The sequence below is a fragment of the Orbicella faveolata genome, unplaced genomic scaffold (genome assembly GCF_042242905.1).
Source record: "Orbicella faveolata isolate gen_17 unplaced genomic scaffold, um_ofav_v1 contig_26, whole genome shotgun sequence".
NCBI lineage: Eukaryota > Metazoa > Cnidaria > Anthozoa > Scleractinia > Merulinidae > Orbicella > Orbicella faveolata.
Window position 1 is genome coordinate 13,678,359 of NW_028301554.1, and position 18,103 is coordinate 13,696,461.

Below are 18,103 nucleotides of genomic sequence, written 5' to 3' on the forward strand. Positions count from 1 at the left end.
ATCCATTCGACCCCAAGAAATTTTCTCACCTCAGCCCGGAAATTTTGGTTGAATGGAGCGCGCCCATATGCCTTACATATGTTAATACCCTCTCCATAAAATTTGGTAAGAAAGCTCATTCACTTACCAAGAAGTTGAGAATCGTGGTCAAATCCCGGCGGTCAAATGTTCTCCTCCAATCTCTCGTTCGAAGCAAGCACGTGGAAAAGTTTCCAAGTTGAACGATCGATAGGCATTGTGGGATATTTGTCCTTTACCTTCCCCTACCCTCCTTCAGCACAGGGACTCTATTTTACTGTATTTCTAGCCTGCAATGCAGGCGTATTTTTGGACCCTTTTTGAGATGGACCTTAGTTTATATCAATGAGTCCAACCATTTTTCACAATTTCACCCACCTCCATGTACCTTCATTAATCTTCATACACCTCCATCGACCCTCATCTACCTATATACACCTTCATGCACCTTCATCTACCTTCATTGACCCTCAGGCACCTTTCATCCGACCCTCATCTACTTTCATCCACCTTTATACACCTACAACTACCTTTATAAACCTTCAGAAAACCTCTTCTCCATTCATCCTTCTAGCGCAATTCTACACCTTCTCTCACGAGTAACGTGTGTACCAGCTCAGCCACTTTTTAGATAGCCTCTATATTCGGAGGAGGTTATATTCACACACGAGGTTACTGTCTCGGCTTAGATAAGTTTTATTTCAGTTTTCCCCATCAATATATCACAATGTACGATATAATTATTACAGTCATGATTCAATTTGATATTTACAGGTCATAAAGGATTTTTTCATCAATTATATCTTAAAAATGTCTCCCAGGTTATAGTCATTGTGCTTCTTTCTCTCGACAGCCCTCTTGCCCCAACTTACTAATAAATTTTACTCAGTAAAACCAACGATAAATGAACCCTATTTACATGTAAAATAAATATTTATAAATAAATATTTATAAATACCAATGATACATACTAATGACGAGTACTAACCCAGTTCAAATAAATAGCAAACTAGTTGTGACTTTGGAAATACTAACTTTAGAAAAACGACTGATCGCCATCATCGTTGAAGAGCGATACTGAGGTAACATGTAACATGGCCCGCATGTTATGTCAACATGTTAAGCAAAATTTTCATACGAAGGACATATAATAAATGTTTCCATTTAATGAATAAGATAAGAATTGAAAGTTCGTGAAAAATCACTCTGAAAGAATTGTTTTTAGTAGTCACGTTTCATTTGTACTCATTCAAAAGGATAGATACATCTTCCAGTTAGCCAGGAGTACAGTAAATCATAATCGTTCGCAGTCATAATCTGCAAACAGTCTCCTGGCAAGCCCCGATTTCCGGTGAGCCCCGATCGCTTCGCTCTCCGATTTCTCCTGTTTCGCGCTCGCCGAAATTTTTTCCGTCCTCGCCGGGAGCCTGTTCGCAGGCTACCAGTCTAGAGCCCTTGTGGCTTATTGTCCCACCTAATAGTAAACTGTTAATTTTGACAATTATTTACATTAGGAGGCCATTTTGCATAAAGCAAAAAACAGAAAGAAAAACAATTTCAAGGCCAAGTGCATGCACATAGAAATATTATTGGACTTGTAAATTCCGTCCCTTCTAAAAGCTAACGTCCATTTTCATCATTTTGCATTCTGTTAAAATACGAATTAGTAACCCTTACCACAGCCAACTGCAATTCGTTACAACTAAATAAGTTAAAAACCCTCATCTGATGATTGAATCATATGAATTATTTTTACCTCACTTTGATTTTTTCATAAAATTTTCTGTTAATATTCATTTAAAATTAGAATGATCATAACATTTGCTTTTTGTATCATTCTCCAGTAAAAGAGATGTAAGTTTGTATAAACATGAATACGGTGAAAATTCCATTTGTTACTTTTACGTCGATACTATTTAACGGTACACCAGAGTTACTGAAGGGCTCTTGCAAACTGAAGAGCATTGGCCATCTGTTTTTCGCTGTCAGATTGAAACATTTTGTCATCTTTATAAACAACTAATCAGCGGTTTCGTTCTATTTTAACGCCTTGAACAGCTTGACCCAGCTACTCAATGACCTAACTACGTGCAGTTTCAACATCTTATCACAGCAGTGTCGCAGCTCTCGTAAGCTTGTAATGAACCATCTCCCAGTTGCCTTTAGCCTCGGTGTCAAAACGAATCTTCGTGCGAAACCATCCATATGAAAATGTGTTTTCCCTACAAGTTCATTTTCGTGAAAATCAAACTCATTTTCATATGAAAGATTTTGCACGAAGACTCATTTTGAAACACAGGCACAAGGTATCTCGAAAATGGCCTATTTTTGCTTGTTAGCAGCTGGTATTGTTTTAGGGATGGGAACATTGTTTTTGCTGTTTGTTCCATTGTCCTCTCAAAGGGTATCAAGCCATTCATGCGAGACCTTAACAGAGTCCTATCGCTATAATAAAAGAGAGAAAAAGTCGGAATATAAGAAACCACTTGCGTAATGCGTGCGTATGTACTGAAGAAAGAATATTAATAAGGTTCTATGCAACTTCCTTTCTAATACTACTACCGTGCGTATGTTAGAGATTAACGCATTGAATTAAGAATCACTGGAGACATGACAAACTCCGTTACATTGAGAGTAGTCACGGCTAGGACCAGCGGTATGGTCTTGAGGAGCAGGCTTGTGCTGCCTTTCCAGCGCCCACTGCATGGCCCAGATACTCAGCGGTCTCATGTAAGCTAGTGAGCGAAAGTTGCCATTAGCAACAATCGCCTCTGGAGTCTGGAAACCCATCCCCAGTCTCTCGAAACACGTGTTGTAAATACCGCTGGCTGTTTTGAAGCCCTCTTCGACTAGACCCTACAAGAAAGAGACAAACGTTTGCTCCTTTCTTTTCTGCCAACACTAACTAAAAATAAACATTTCAAAAAGAAAGGTGAGGGTTTTTTTCGGGAAGAAGTTGGTGAGTAAACATTAATATCAAAGCTAAATATCCATTGACTAAGATCACTGTGAAACCCAGTGACCGAATGACGTAGACCAAAGTGAGAAAAGAGTTTCACTAAAAGGTACTGAAACAGGAAATAACAAAGAACGTTGGCTATGTTCTTTAAATTTAATGCACTTTAGTATATGTTCTTGAAAACCAAGCAGAACAACAAATTTAGTTAAAGGAGCTACGTCACAGTTTGCACATCTCAAGTTCGTCGTTTGTAATCCATGTTAATCTTCTCCATCCTTAAACCATCCTTGTTCTTGTAAGGCTTGTTATTATCTCTTTGGTGTTTTTCTAAGTAAACTCCTATTTTCAGGTTTTCGTCCATTTAAAGGTAATTTTGCACGTGGCCAAAATAACTCAAAAGACAGTGACTGAGCTCCTTTAACAAATGAACAAGCCAAAGTTATGAATCACACTCAGACAAGATATGACTAGCATGTGACAACAGGAGAGACATATAGAACAAAAACGTGATTTAGATTTTTTAGTTTCCCTCTGTTATATCCTGATGAAACATGATTGTTTCGCCAACTGGTATGTGCACAGAATGCAGTTTCTGTAACGTAACTCTGTCTCAAAGGGGGAATATGAAGAAGCAGTCAGTGTACGATTGATAAGTCATTCTTCTAGACACAGGATTATGACCGATTGTAGAGCAGGGACGGCTCGTGAGATGTTATACACAGTACCTCTTGAATCATAGAAGCAGCCACAGCATACGTGATGCCTGTCCAGACCTCCTCGGCCTGTAAACTACTTGTGTCAACCTAAAACATATTCCATTGATTTATCAATGCCATTATTTAATTAACCATTAACCGCGCCATTATCTAATTAACCCCATATATGAAAGCTTTTGTGTGGATGTACAGTGTTTTTCGCTCCTCGATATGGGCCGTAACTGCTAAATAATAAGTATTGATATCAGAATTTTGTGGTTGATATATAAGATGGGAAGTATCCTGGCACAGGATGCAGACAAAGTGAACATTATTTCATTGAAAGTACTGATTACATGTATGCCTGAGTTTCCCATTTGCAGAGCTCTATAACAAGTTAAAGGAAGTTGTCAAATGCACTGCAACGAATCAGAAAACGTGCTGGGTTTTTTTTTTAAACCAATCAGGAGCAAACGCAACACTAAATATGGTGACTTGGCTTTTCAGCACGTTTTCCCGCGCTATGCACGGGTTGCATTTTCAACTGACTTCTGATTGGTTCGCTGCGTTCTACACGTTCGTAACAGTTGGCAGTTGGTTTGGGTTTGTAACGACAGTCATAGAGCAGTTTTCAATTTATTGTCGAAAGTAATCAGGCAATCACTTTGGTTTTGGTTTAGGTTTTATGAAGGTTTGAGATTGGGTGAGTAGTCTAATAAATTGGTTAGTAATTGGTTTGGTTTTGGTTTTACGACGTTCAATTGAAAACCGTTCCAACGAAGTCATTGCGTTATAACAATATTCACGATCCTACCTGGCCGTTTGGTCTCATTCCATTCACAGCACCCATATTGCCATCCTGGAACTGAAGTACGTTATACTTGTACACGGTGGTGAGGGCGCTCAGCACATTCTCTCTTGGAAACACCTAAACATTATAATATAAGATATTAACTACGTTCACCACAAACCGAAAAAAGCGCGTGCTAAGAGCCGCACTAATTCCAAAGAAACACAGAACTAGTGGGAGCTGTCGACTTGATGCGATGGCGCGAGAAACGAGAAGTTACATTCTTGCAGTGCTTTCAGTCTAAAAGAGTATTTCTTAGACAATAGCGTACAATTTCCAAATGTCAAAGTTGGACACTTAGCTATGATTACCCGATCACTGGGTGACTGTCCAAGTTCACACGCCTTGAGATACCACTGTCCTGCCATCTGATCAGCCATGATACTGTTGTGGTATTTATTAGTGCTGCTATCGTAGTTGTAGTATATTCCTGCAAAGTAATTCAATCAGAATTGGAATTCAACCAGTCTTGACTCCGTATAAAATACTTACACTTCCATAGTAATCTACACGAAGCAAGCACCGTTCAGTAACTGATACGAGTAGCATTTACAACACCATTTACTAAAAGTTACGATTTCCTCCGAATTGTACGGGCAAAGACTGCTTATTGAGTATAAGTAGCCACTCAGTTGTGTTCTACTGGAAATCCGCGAATCTGATCAATAGGTTTTCTATTTAACAATTAGTTTATGGGCTCAAGATTGCTATCGCGTTTAAGTTGACTAGTGGCCGATCAGGCCAGCGCTAAGATCTCCGCCCTCCGTAATATGAAGCGACCAGGAGTATTTCTACTCTCCCCTGAATGGGATGCCAGTCAATTATTCACTGACACCCATTTATACACTAAATGAGACAGGTATAGAAAGGCACTGAGGGAGTAACGTGTCTTGCCCAAGAACACACCACAAAGACCCAACAAGGGCTCGAACCAGGATTACTCAATCTGGAGTCTAGCAGCCATCGCGCCTTCTTCCACATTGTCTACACTAAAGAACGATTTAGAAACCAGTATAGAAAGATTACCATTCCACAAAAGCGCATGATAAGCCTTCTTTCCTCTTTTAAGTATGTTCACATATTTAGCAGCTTCGTCTGGGATTCCTAACACATTGGCTATTTCCTGCATGACCCTGAGAGATGCGAGCCACAATCCTCCACAATAAGCACTGGAAAGAAATCAGTGAACAATTAGAAACAACCCCAGCAACAACAACAACAACAACAACAACAACACAAAAAATCAATTCAGCTTCAGTCATATTAGTTTTATCGTTTTGTCTCAGATCAGTGGAAAAAATCCCCACATGGATGTTTTTTAAAAAAAAAAAAAAACAAACAAAACAAAACAAAAACAAAAACAAAAACAAAAACAAAAACAAAACTAGTCATTGTAGAGCAAAGCAAAGTTGTGCAGGAGACGTTTTCTGTAAACGTTGTTATAGCACATCCTAACAATGAAATTCAAGAGAGATACCTTGGGCCTGTGACAGGCCATGCATCAAAAGTCTGATCTGCAAAGCCAGAATTTTCTATCAAGCCATCACCATCTGTATCATACACTGCAGTCTTATTCATCACTGTCTGAAGAAAGTCAAAATATCCCATAAGATTAAAATCACTTTTAGTCATATTAAGTGCTGTGGGTAATAGTCTGTAGATAGTACCACACAATCGTGTGACTGAAAAATTGGAACGTTCACAGCCTCTTATAGTTATATTTAGCTCAGCTCCCACAAGTCTCCAGATCATGTACATGTAACTTACTAGATAAGTGTAGAAGATCCCACTGCTGCGTGGAAGGCCATAAGTTCGACTTTCGCTGGAAGAACGTGGAACTGTTTTTTTTTTGCTAGTAACTATTATCTTTCTTAAGACCATTAACTGCTGAAGTGGTCTAATGGGTCATATAAGAATATGTTGCAGTGTACTGATGGCCAATTACATGCTACATATGAGTAGGAAAAATGGTTGAATAATTAACTACAACTTCTACTATACAATGAAATCTTGTACAACACTTTACTTGAAGGTACCTTTGCAATGGGCCACATGTCCTTTAGATACTGAATGTCGTTCGTTGCCTTGTAGTCACGATACACCTGCAATTGGCGAGTCACTTGTCAAACTGTATGACGCGTTTATGAAAATAAAATCATAGACATACAAACCACAACGGAATCGTAACTGAGGCATTCAAACTTAGGGCAAACCTGAAGAACAAACTTGAGGTTAAGATCTTTCCACTGCGCTGTGTCATGGATGGTGTAGGCATTAACTTTTTCCCAAGGTTCCTCAGCTACAAATCAACAAATTAATCACAAAAAAGAAAACACTTAGATACCAAAGATTAAGTTTCTTATTCAAGCCTGAAAAACAAGCCTGTATTTAGCAACAGATCCTTGAAAGAACAAAACCCACCTGGATCTCCTACATCATGTGGTACATAGCCGGCTACTTTCCTCGGACAGTTGCGTCCATTCATCATTGTCAATGTGAGCTGACTGTCTGTCTGATTCACCACCTCAGCTGTGAGTTCAATACCGCAACAAAATTTATGAACACATTTTTAAAATAAATATACTGATTGTAACATCCTGATTACAAAGGTCTACCCTGTTCAAATTACTCAGTTTATTATATGACTGAGAAAATACTTCATTGTGATTGCCCAAGAACAGGCCAATTTATTCTTAATTTTTAATTTGCACTGCAGTGCAAATTAACGCGCACGCTTTTGTAAATCTCTCTGTCATATAATAAATTACTAATCGAATGAAAGCTCAAGGAATTAAGGATTTTCACTACGTAAGATATTTGAAAATTCTCTTAAATTACACTCGCCTAAGGGCTCATCCAATTTTGAGAGAATTTTTAAATTTCACTCGTAGTGAAAATCCTTACTTGCACTCGCATTCATACCATTATCTATACTAATTGTGGACTGCTCACTTTGACTCAGCTGTTTTATTAAACTAGCAGAGAGGACAGAAAACCTCTGGGACCAGAGTAATTGGAACACTAATCTTTATCTTTGCGGGGATTTCTTCATGTTCCATGGAAATGTTGGGCATTTTAAATCCTCATTGTATAACGAGTTAAGGTTAGGTTAGACTATAATGTGAACTGTCAGACACAACACCTTAAGGATCTAACCAAACGTCTACTGAAAACGTTTTCACTACCATGATAAAATGATTGAAGCATTCCAACCAAACATACCTGATTACATGTAAGTTACTATAGCAATAACATTGTTTTGAATTATTGAATCTGCACGAAACCAATAACTAATTGCCTAATATATAGAGGATATTACATGCCCGCGTGTGGATACGAATTTTATCTTCGAGTGTTCAACTCGATATCTCACGAGTGAGCACAGCTCACTCGTGAGATATTGATATTGAGTTCGTATCCACAAGCGGGCATGTAATATTCTGTTTATTATATAAACATGCTAATGACCACGTTTTTGACGATTTTCCGCAGATTTCCGACCAAGAAGATTTCCAAAGATTTTCCAAAATTGTTCCGAAGGCCAGACGAATGCTTCTGAACATTTTCCGAACATTTCCCGAAGATAACCGGAGATGGCCGAAGACGACCGAAGAAGATCCGAAGATGTTTCGATCATACATCAACAAAGTTAAGTGTAGTTAAGGAGACAAAAGACAAAAGTTATCAAAAAGAAATGATATCTTCACTGCGTGCGATGAAGATATGATTTTTTTAGTAAAAGGAAAACTCCTGGTATTTCACTGGTGTTTATATAATAAATGTCAATTCAATATGAGTATCAGTTTTGGCAAAGACATGCAAACTTAAGGCTTGGTATAGCTGGATAATACTTTTGTACATAATAGTGTTGGGTTGTTTTTCAAAATTTAATGAGCCCCATCTTGGTCAAAACACACAAAGTTCTTAACATAAATAGCTCTGTCTCATGAAGCCAGAGCATTATCTTATGAACATTATGGTACTGTACCTATGTCATACTGAAGACTTAGTTGTAGCTTTGGCCACAGCAAGGCAAGAGCAAATGACGCATAGAAGTGCACATCATAAGTATTGTACATCCTGTACTCATGTCCTTTGGGAGAAAACCATATTGATATTAGATTTTTAAGAACAAACATACATAGAATACTCTTACCATCATATCGTTATTAATTTTCCCATACTTGGCAGCTACATAGACAAAGGTACATGTAATATATGGAGCAAATGTTGGATTTTAGTCTTGAATTATAAATGGTGGCAAACAAATGTGTCTTTTTATCTTTTATAAGGCTTTATTGGTGATTTTCTTTATATTCCCTTTCAATTGGTGAAATATTCCAAAATTTTCACAGTAAATTGAATCAAGCGGGATGCAAATTTTAAACATGAAAAAAGTATGGTTTGAACAAGCAACTTTTTTGATGTTTGCAAATTTATGTCTTTTAGCGCTGCAGAAAAACTGGCCAGATAGATTTCCTTGAAAAACGAGCTCCAACTAAATCAAAATATTTATTTCCAGTCTAACAAATTTTATGGAATTTCACCAGGGGAAAAGGGAGAAAAATCACTGTTAGTTTTGCTTTTCATAATAATGTTGACATCATAAAATATTGAAAAACAGTTTTCCTCTGAACGCACAAAGGTTACTGAAGCTTTCGTCCTCAGCAAAAGTGCGAGAGTAAAACTATAGGGAACCACCTTAACTGAGTCAAATTCAAATTCAAATTCAAATTGCATAATGTCATTTTCATCCTTAATTAATAGGTCAGTTACACATAATTATGCAATAGATCAGACAGATTCATGTACGTCAAAGACAACCTTCATATACATGTAATATAATACCTTCTAGATATGCAAATCTGCCATATTCTTTAACAAACTCAGGGATAGGAGTCTTGTTATCTGTGACAAGGTCCACATCTAACCAAACTGTTCCACCATCAGCTACAAAGTATAGTTCATTAAAGAGAGCTGACTTGTACCAAGATGGCAATGAACTGCAACAGAAAATAAATTGTAACTAAATAAACAATAAGATTATGAGCTTGAGAATTTTATCAGGTAACAGTTGATGAGACCAACGGGCAAATCAAGCATCACCATATACAAAACCAGATTGCAGCATTTACAATAGTATGCTAAGAGAAGTCTACTAATTCAAATTACTTGACCTCCTTAGTCCCAAAGTACTGCATTATCCGATTTTGAGTGATTCAACGGCCATCAGGCGCATCAGCCTGGCACATTGCACTGGTTTGTGAAAATACTTTTTTCACATTAAAAATATCCCAAACCCTCTTCACTAGTGTTTAAATAGCCTGTAACAGCAATTATCTAATTTCTTGTATAAGTGTAATACAGGATTTATTTTAAGCCCTTTTGAAACAAAACAAATTTGTTCTGTTATCAAGGGAAACTCATCTGTTTTGGTGGTTTCTGTGGTTGAAGATCACGCGCGTGATTGGTTATAACACAATAAACATTCCAGACATATTTTAGGTGTTCACAGTTTTCTGAGTTTGACTGTAAATGGCTCACAAATTGGCAAACGTTTCAGATGCTGTGTTTCCAGTAGCCGCTGAGGTCAGGGAGCCAGATCAACTTGTAGAGTACTGTTAAAAAACTTACTCATTTTGTAAGATTGGTCTTTGCCAGGCCTCTATTTTGGACTCCCACTCAGGGTAGCGCATCAGGGCATGACAGCAAAGAGCTTTACCTGCATCACCATGACGACCAAAGAATCGAGTGTAAAACCTTAAACAAATGAAGATGCATGTAACATGACTCAATTGAAATAAGAAGTTATAATCTAGTTCCTAAATATTAATTAGGCAGAATTAAAAAAATTATTTACAAATGAATTAATCGTCGTGTTGCATTAGGCAACCTCTACTCATCAGTGGCGATTACATTATTTATATTCTAGTCTTTTAAACCTTTTGGTTTTCTTTTGATATATTGAATAACAATTAATCTTGTTAATGGTAATTATGATAACTATAACTTCTACATGTATCTCACTCTTTTTCTCTGTGTAAAAGAAACTGCTTCTCATTTTCCTAACCTTTGGAAAGTTAACTTTATAAAAATCCATTACCTGTAGTGCTTGTTTTTTGATGACCCAAAATGGACAACTGGATTATCCCAACAGAGGGCAAACTCTAGTTTTGTTTTGCTCTTTGATGGTATCTTGGCTGTGGCAGCCACTGCAGCACACAGGGTCTGCTCTGGTTTGGATGGTTCACTGCGTCCTGTATAGCAATAAAATAAGAAATTTCTGTTCTCACACACTGAATGCCATTTGTCTGCTACACAAGAAACAGAGATCTTGAAACTGAGAATACGACAAAAAAGCTGTTGTTCGTCTGGCAAGAAACAGAAAACTGAGTCACAAGACCTAGCGTGACACGTTATATCCTAACTCAGGCCCAGCCCCCACTTCATTGTGTGAGAACCTCATTTTCCCCCTCTTTCACAAGCTCAGCCGGCGAGAAATCCATTACATTGCAAGGGGTAAGCTGAAGCTTAAGTTGTGTACTTACTTGTAACTGTCATGATCATCCATGTCATTTTTTACCTTCGATAATAATCATCTCTTGTCCCAAATTATTTTTAATACTTCACAGATGAGTTAAGTTATAATTTCACTATAAGTTACAATATTGTGCATACAATATATTTAGACATAATAAATACCTGTAGTGGAGTTCAGTTTGCCATCATCCATTAAGTCTTCCCATACTCTTCTGCAGGGAGTCTGTGCATCAAATGCAGTTTTTGTTGTCACAGTGACAACACTCTTTCCAGCCTATGGGTTTAACAGCAAAAACTAATTAATAGGAACCCAGTGGTCTGGTGTTGCCATATTGGACTTGAGAGCTGATTGTCAATCATTTGGTCCCAATTTCTGCCCTCACTTAGTGGAGAATGGAGGGGTGGGGTTTCCTTATAGTTTATTTAAATTGATGAAATAAATGCAGTAATAAATGCATGTATGTACAATACTATATTGTAGTTGTTTGTTCAATTAAGGATAAATAAGATAAAGGGCTATGTAATTCAAGCCAATCCAAGTTAACTATTCTTACTCAACATAACAGTCTTCACTTTAACAAAAATTAAGCACACTTGGTAAACTGTTGTGGAAATTTGATTGCAAAAATGCTCTGGCATAATTTGTAGTCAACTTGCATCGCATCAATGTCTAGACACAATACCCCTAGTCAGTTTAATTGCTGTTAAATGTAGTTTAACAAAGTTAACAACAGAGAGTAGCTGGTACTTCCGGTCAGCAGTATTTGTATGAAATTGCATGCTGAGTGCTCTTCACCATTAAACCAGCGTGTTCCAGCGTGGCAGTCCCTGGAACGGTCATTTTGGTCTATTCATTGACATCTTTCTGCCTTTTTACACTTTTTTAAAATAATCAAAAGCACATTTTCACGTGTCTGTTGCCTGAAGTGCCCATTGTCCATTTTAGAGTCACACTAAAATGATTGAAGAAGAGCAAGGGACCAACTGCAGGTGTTCATTGAGAGAATTGGAATTGCAATGCCCAAAACACCATAAAAATCACATGAGTACAAGGAAAACTAAGCTGTCACAGTTACCAGTATATAATGTACGTCAAAATTTTGTAGGTCATTTAACCTGATTTTGTGCCTTGGCTGCAATCCCTAATGTGTATGGTTGTGTTGGGTGTTTGTGATGAAGAAGAACTCCTGTCACTTCAGAGGAGACATTGGTTAACACTGAATTTCTTTTATCTGCACACTGATCTTCCATGGCACAGTGGCTTCCAATCTTACAAGTGAATGACTCATTATAATGACCACTTGAGCCTTCATTTAGAGTTCCATCACTGTTTTGAAATGTGAACATGATTGCTACTTCAACTTCTTCATCACCATTATTTTCCACTTCCCAGATAAATACAGCAGCAGGAAGACTGGTGTCCTGATTAATACAACCACACAACAAATTGAATTAGATTGGTATAAACAAAGATCTGACGGCCTGTGCCACCCATGCTGTTATGCTGAATTGATTGCCACTTGGAGCTATTCACGGGTAATTATCCCACGGGGAGTGGAGGGACAGGATTTACTTTGACTGTTGCATTATCAGGACTCAAATAAAAAACTTGAATTCCAGCTTACCCTTGGGACAAGCCCATTGGGCAAGTGAGAGTGAAAAGCTACTTGCCCAGAAGGAGAATCTACTTCTCCCAGATGACACTTTTTTGGAGCCTTGATTATTACGCTTAGTTCAATCTTATGGTGCATTAATTTACATGTATCCAGTAACACATCTTCCATGGTCACTCTGACTATAAGTTTTGGATTAATCTTTAATCTCTTCTATTTGCGACAGCTTCTTTGAATATATGATTGGTCTTGACTTCTTATTAACCCTTAGACCAATATGTGTAAGGGCTGTGGATGGGAAAAGGGGATCTCAGTGCAACACGTGCCGATGGAAAGAATTCTTCATTCACTGTAGTAACATTGTAGTGTTAGGTATCCTGGCAGGGTAGGTTTACCAAACATATTGGAAACTAGACACTTAGATCTCAGATGTTGGTTATTCATGACAAATCATTACTATAATTAGCAGCACCTAGGTATCAGAAATAAAAAAAATCATTTTATCATTCACAGTCATATGGTGTGCAGCATTGCAATTTTTAATTATAAAAATGTATTACTTACTTTGTAATAATGAGGAAACACAGGTGATACTTGACGGCAAATGAGCCTGATGTTTTGTCCTGGTAAGTAATAAGTTGTCCAAGCACGTGGATATAGGGCATGATATGTGGCATGGGCACCATTAAACCCCCAGTTCCAGCCTTGTAAACTGCGTCCACAAAGGACACCATTTGGACGGTTTGGTGACAATACAGCCTGTATGAAAAGATGGAATTTAAAAGAACCTTAAGCATGGAATTCAAAATATCATTATCTTATAAATCAACAATTTAGTCATTGGTCAAGAATGCTTGTATTGGCACGTGGTTATGTACACAAAAGTATTTTTTTCCTATTTCCCATTACTATATTTGTCTTTCTTTCATTAGACTCGGAACAATCATTTAAGTCACACTTCCAAAACTGGATTTTGGAAACATCTTGGTTACGCAGACACAACTGGATCAGCATGGACCACCTGCTACATACTTTGGAACTTTTTACTATACCCTGGTTTCACAATGGCTAACTAGTAGTCATTGTGAAATGACAGATGGTAGACACAGGGCTCGAAATTGCAACTGATACGGTCACCAATGCGACTACAACTTTTAAATTGGCGACTGAAAGTTTGAGTTTAATCGCCACTTTGGCGACTATGTTCCTCTGATAAATAAAAGATTAAAGGTGAGAAACAATTTCCTAAGTCTCGTTTCTGCTTTTCTGCAAAAGGAAATGTAACTTAAGTCTGTTTACCTTTTCACTAGTAAAAAAACTTGAATCGTGACCTCCGAGATGACATTACAGCGGCTTTTACATGGTGATCATGGGCGCAACATTTTGTTGAAAGGCCACTGATTTACATTGAGAAGAGGAGGTCTGGTACTAAATGGCTATCTGCCATGTTTGATTAATGTTTGATGCCTTCGTATATGCCTTCGCATCTTACAATTTCTTGCATGCGATGTGACAGATGCAGTTGTTCCTGGCTAAAGTAACCCTGAAATGTTCTTATTACTTTGTTCGCTTACCGCCTAAGGTAAGATTGTCATGCAAAGTCTTCCATAGTTTTTTCTTTCGTGTTTTCATGTTTTAAGTCATTCCAGATCGAGTATTTCGGTCTGTTCCACAACTGCAGCTACAATCTACCAGAAGCCGAGCAACAATGCTAATTAAATGAGGCTCTAATCTGAGTTTCTGTTCTTGTACTATCTGGCGACTACATTTTGCATTTGGTGACCATTTTTTCTTCCATAGTCGCCAAAAGGCGACTTGGAATTTTTTTTAATTTCGAGCCCTGTAGACACTTTCCACTAACCTGGTAAGTGGTTCTTCCTTTTTTTCTCACACAAACGATGAACTGAAAATACAACAACATGATGCTTACATGTAGAATGCTTACAAATGTATGTCATGCTCTCTCTTAATTAACTTTTATATAGCAATGCAAAGTTACAATTATTTTATTAAGATGCAATATAGCAATTGAAGGTCTTTGTGCTTGATTATTCATTTCCTTACTTTTACTATATGTTTTGAATGGGAGGCACAGTGGTCTCACAGTTAGTGCGCTTGACTTCAGATCAACCAGTCCGGACATTGTGTTGTAATCTTGGGCAAGATGCTTTACTCTCACGGTGCCAATCTCCACCCAGTTGTGTAATGGGTACTGGTGATTTTAATGCAGGGGGTAAGCCTGCTATGGACTAGTATCCTATCCAGGGGGGAGTGGGGGGGATGGGGGTAGAAATATTCCTAGTCGCTTCACGCTACAGAAACTGGAATAAGCTCTGTCCTGATGGGCCACTTGGCTTGTATTCAGACTTAACCTGTTTTACCTTACTATATTTTAAACAATTGTGAATTTACACATTTGGCCAATTCATTTCAAATTTTGGTACCTTACAAAAAAGGCAGAGGGACAAATTACATTCCCCTGTAGGGTTCCAAGAAAGTAAGACTTGTAAGACATTAAACGGATTATAGTTATAACTACTCTATGTTATCATGCGTGCTATAATGTCAACACCATACAGTACTTCAGTCCTCCAAAGTTCTCCAAAATAGATTTGCTAAAACCAATCAGTTAATTTGCAAGAGATTTTCAAGTGACTGACAGAGAGGCATTTTTTTTTAAGTGTCGTACAAAGTATTACCTGGTTTGCTTCTACATAGGTGTAGTTATACATTCCTGGTGTCAACTGCCATCTGTTAAAATCACCCTTCCATCCTCGTCCAATACTACCACATCCTATTCCACCAAGAGGTACCCCTATAAACGCAATAGAGTAGTAAACATGAACAGATACTTGGGCTTTTTAGCAATCTTCAAGAGTGGCACCACCACAAGTGGAAATTAGATTTGAAGTCTGATCTGTTCATAAGCACAAAGAAATTATCAAGATATGGAAAAAAGAGCGATTCCCTTTTGAATACTGAACACAAGATTCTATCAGAGAAACTGATGAATTTTTTCCTACAAATGAAGCTATGTTGTGATTAAATATTAATTTGTTAGTTTTGTAATAGTGACCTGTACAGGATACCGGCAGATTCTGTGTATACCTAAGGGACTCCCCGATTCGCCAAGAGTGGTATTCTTAATACAACGCTTCTTAGTTCATTATGTTTTTTCCTGTTGTTATATGTTTGCATGACAGTGTTAAGGATAATTTGTATTCTATAATAAGCGTAGATAGGGTTAATTTTCAGTTACCTAATGCTTTAGTAAGAATAGATCTTTAGATCTCTCTGGAAAATTATGAATTTACTTCACACCAGAGTTGTCCTTTCTAGAAGAGTTGCCTTGGTTAATTTTTCTGTCACCCTGCTGATAGCGATCAGACAAAACTGACTGGACACAAAACATGTTTCATACACCACCTAGTAAAAAGGTTATTTTAATCATTTCTCTGAATGGACTCCTGACTTCAAAAGACAAGAATCTGTCATACACACAAAAATACTTGTGGAAAATTAGAAATTCAAATATTTGATTCATCACCCTCATTGTCACTGTAAGCAACATGGATGTAGCTTATAATTTGTTACAAGGCCAGTAGCATAAACCAGAACATTAAGAAAGGAGAAAATATAACCAAAGATATTTGTCTTTACCATCTTATTGTAAGGGAACGAAAGTAAATTTAATTAGTCAATACCTTTATTTAGTCTTCAACTGAATCAGTCTGTACAATAATAGAAACAATTGTAACATAAAAGCTGGATGTTGTTAAAAAATGAAACAAAAAAACATCTTTAATATATATACACTGATGCTAACTTTAAGTTTTCAACATTATTTCTTGTGTGAGAAACTCGTGAACAACTAAGAAGAAATTGAGAAAGACACTGTGAATTATCTGCACCTGCCATTTACTATCACACTTATCTCACCCGTCATTCATTTTACAGCATACCTGTCTTATTATTAACCACCACAGGAGATACGTGGAGGAAATATGGGTATTGAAAAGCATGCTTATTCAAAAAGGAACACTTTCTTTTTGACAATAATACAACTAACGGGATTTGAGACAATCTAAGCTCGTAAAATCCACGGCATTGGGGGCGATTGTATAATTTTAACCGTAAAAATTTCGCTAAATAATTACATTAATTATAATCTTATGAATAAGAAATTGACAGGAAACCCTTGACTTTGTGTTTTTCATTTGCCGATTTCCACGATAAAACAAGTATCAGATTTATGAAAATCTTTGACACGATTGAAGGTAAACGCAAGTTAAATCTCTCTTTTAAAAGCCTCGAGTGGCGCGTACTTACAGATGTTGCCGTTAAAATCTTGTCTGTGACAATAACAATAGACATCCGAAAACTGAACCACTTTAAAATTCAACATCAAGGCCACTGCAATAGACCATAGTCACGTCTGCCCGATACAAACGATCATAACCAAATTTTTCCAATACATTATTAGAGCAGTGTCTCCAAACGCTTACAACAGTAATTTTTTTAAAGCTATTTAAGACTTGCTGTAAAAGCTTTCTCAATATTAGCGCAATACTCTGATCTCAGCCGGTTAGCTTACAATCATTAACTATAAGGTTAGACTCACCGTATACTTGACGACAAGGATTTGTGGCGAAAGGGTCAATAAAAGGCACTCTGCCGTTCTTCCTCTCTCTTGAAGCATATTTCATAAATCTGAAATCAAACGAGCGAACATGACAACATTTACGATCTATTCAAGAAAAAAATATAAACAACTCCACATGCAGAGTCGAATAATACCTCCATCCTAGGCCTATTAGCCTTGGTATTTGACTCCATCGGGGGATATAACATGGTTGAGGTTTGTGTGAAAAAGTGTTATCGAGATGTACCCTCCATCCGTATTTCGGAAGTGAACCTTCGTTGTCATCCCCCGAGGAAGAGGCCGCCATTTTCCGCGCGGGCACGACTGTTCGCCAGCGATTCCTTATTTATTTTTCAGCGGAGAACGACGAAGAGCTTCCTCCTTGGTATGGCAATCACTAACTGTCCCGTCAACTGTGCCACAATTTTTCGGAAACCCTATATAAAACTAAAAGGGCGAACTAAACATTCTGATAAAAATGTCACCTCAGTATGGGCCCACAGAATTACTCAATGCCTTTAAAAAACATAGTAAAAGTACGGACAACATACTTTAGACCGTGGTGCGTTGCTAAGCAGCCAGTTTACAGACCACCACGCAAAATTCACTCAATAGAGAATTCTGTGCATAATATAGTGCACAAAGAACGTTTTCACTTTGCTGTTAACGGGGATTTGAAAACCGTAACTGGTTGACACAGAACCTATTTTTCACTGAGTCTGTTCAGCTTTATATTAAATGCAAAACGACAAAGAGGGGTAAAAACAACAACAAGAAACGAAGTTG

The 18,103-nt window shown here is 37.6% G+C and overlaps 1 protein-coding gene across 1 annotated transcript; it reads right to left on the bottom strand.

Moving 5' to 3' along the window:
• Nucleotides 1-698: 698 nt before the first annotated feature.
• LOC110063317 (non-lysosomal glucosylceramidase-like) lies at nt 699-17,813 on the bottom strand. Its single transcript, XM_020770291.2, has 20 exons — nt 17,473-17,813; nt 17,297-17,385; nt 15,375-15,490; nt 14,537-14,578; nt 13,240-13,434; nt 12,179-12,484; nt 11,225-11,336; nt 10,626-10,779; nt 10,157-10,282; nt 9,371-9,525; nt 8,511-8,615; nt 6,944-7,051; nt 6,736-6,821; nt 6,559-6,624; nt 6,000-6,106; nt 5,549-5,691; nt 4,834-4,952; nt 4,487-4,600; nt 3,703-3,780; nt 699-2,874 (listed from the first exon to the last, which is right to left on the bottom strand). Exons 1-20 carry the CDS (start codon nt 17,622-17,624, stop codon nt 2,611-2,613), a joined length of 2,637 nt encoding a protein of 878 aa, XP_020625950.2. The 5' UTR covers nt 17,625-17,813; the 3' UTR covers nt 699-2,610.
• Between the last annotated feature and the right edge of the window lie 290 nt (nt 17,814-18,103).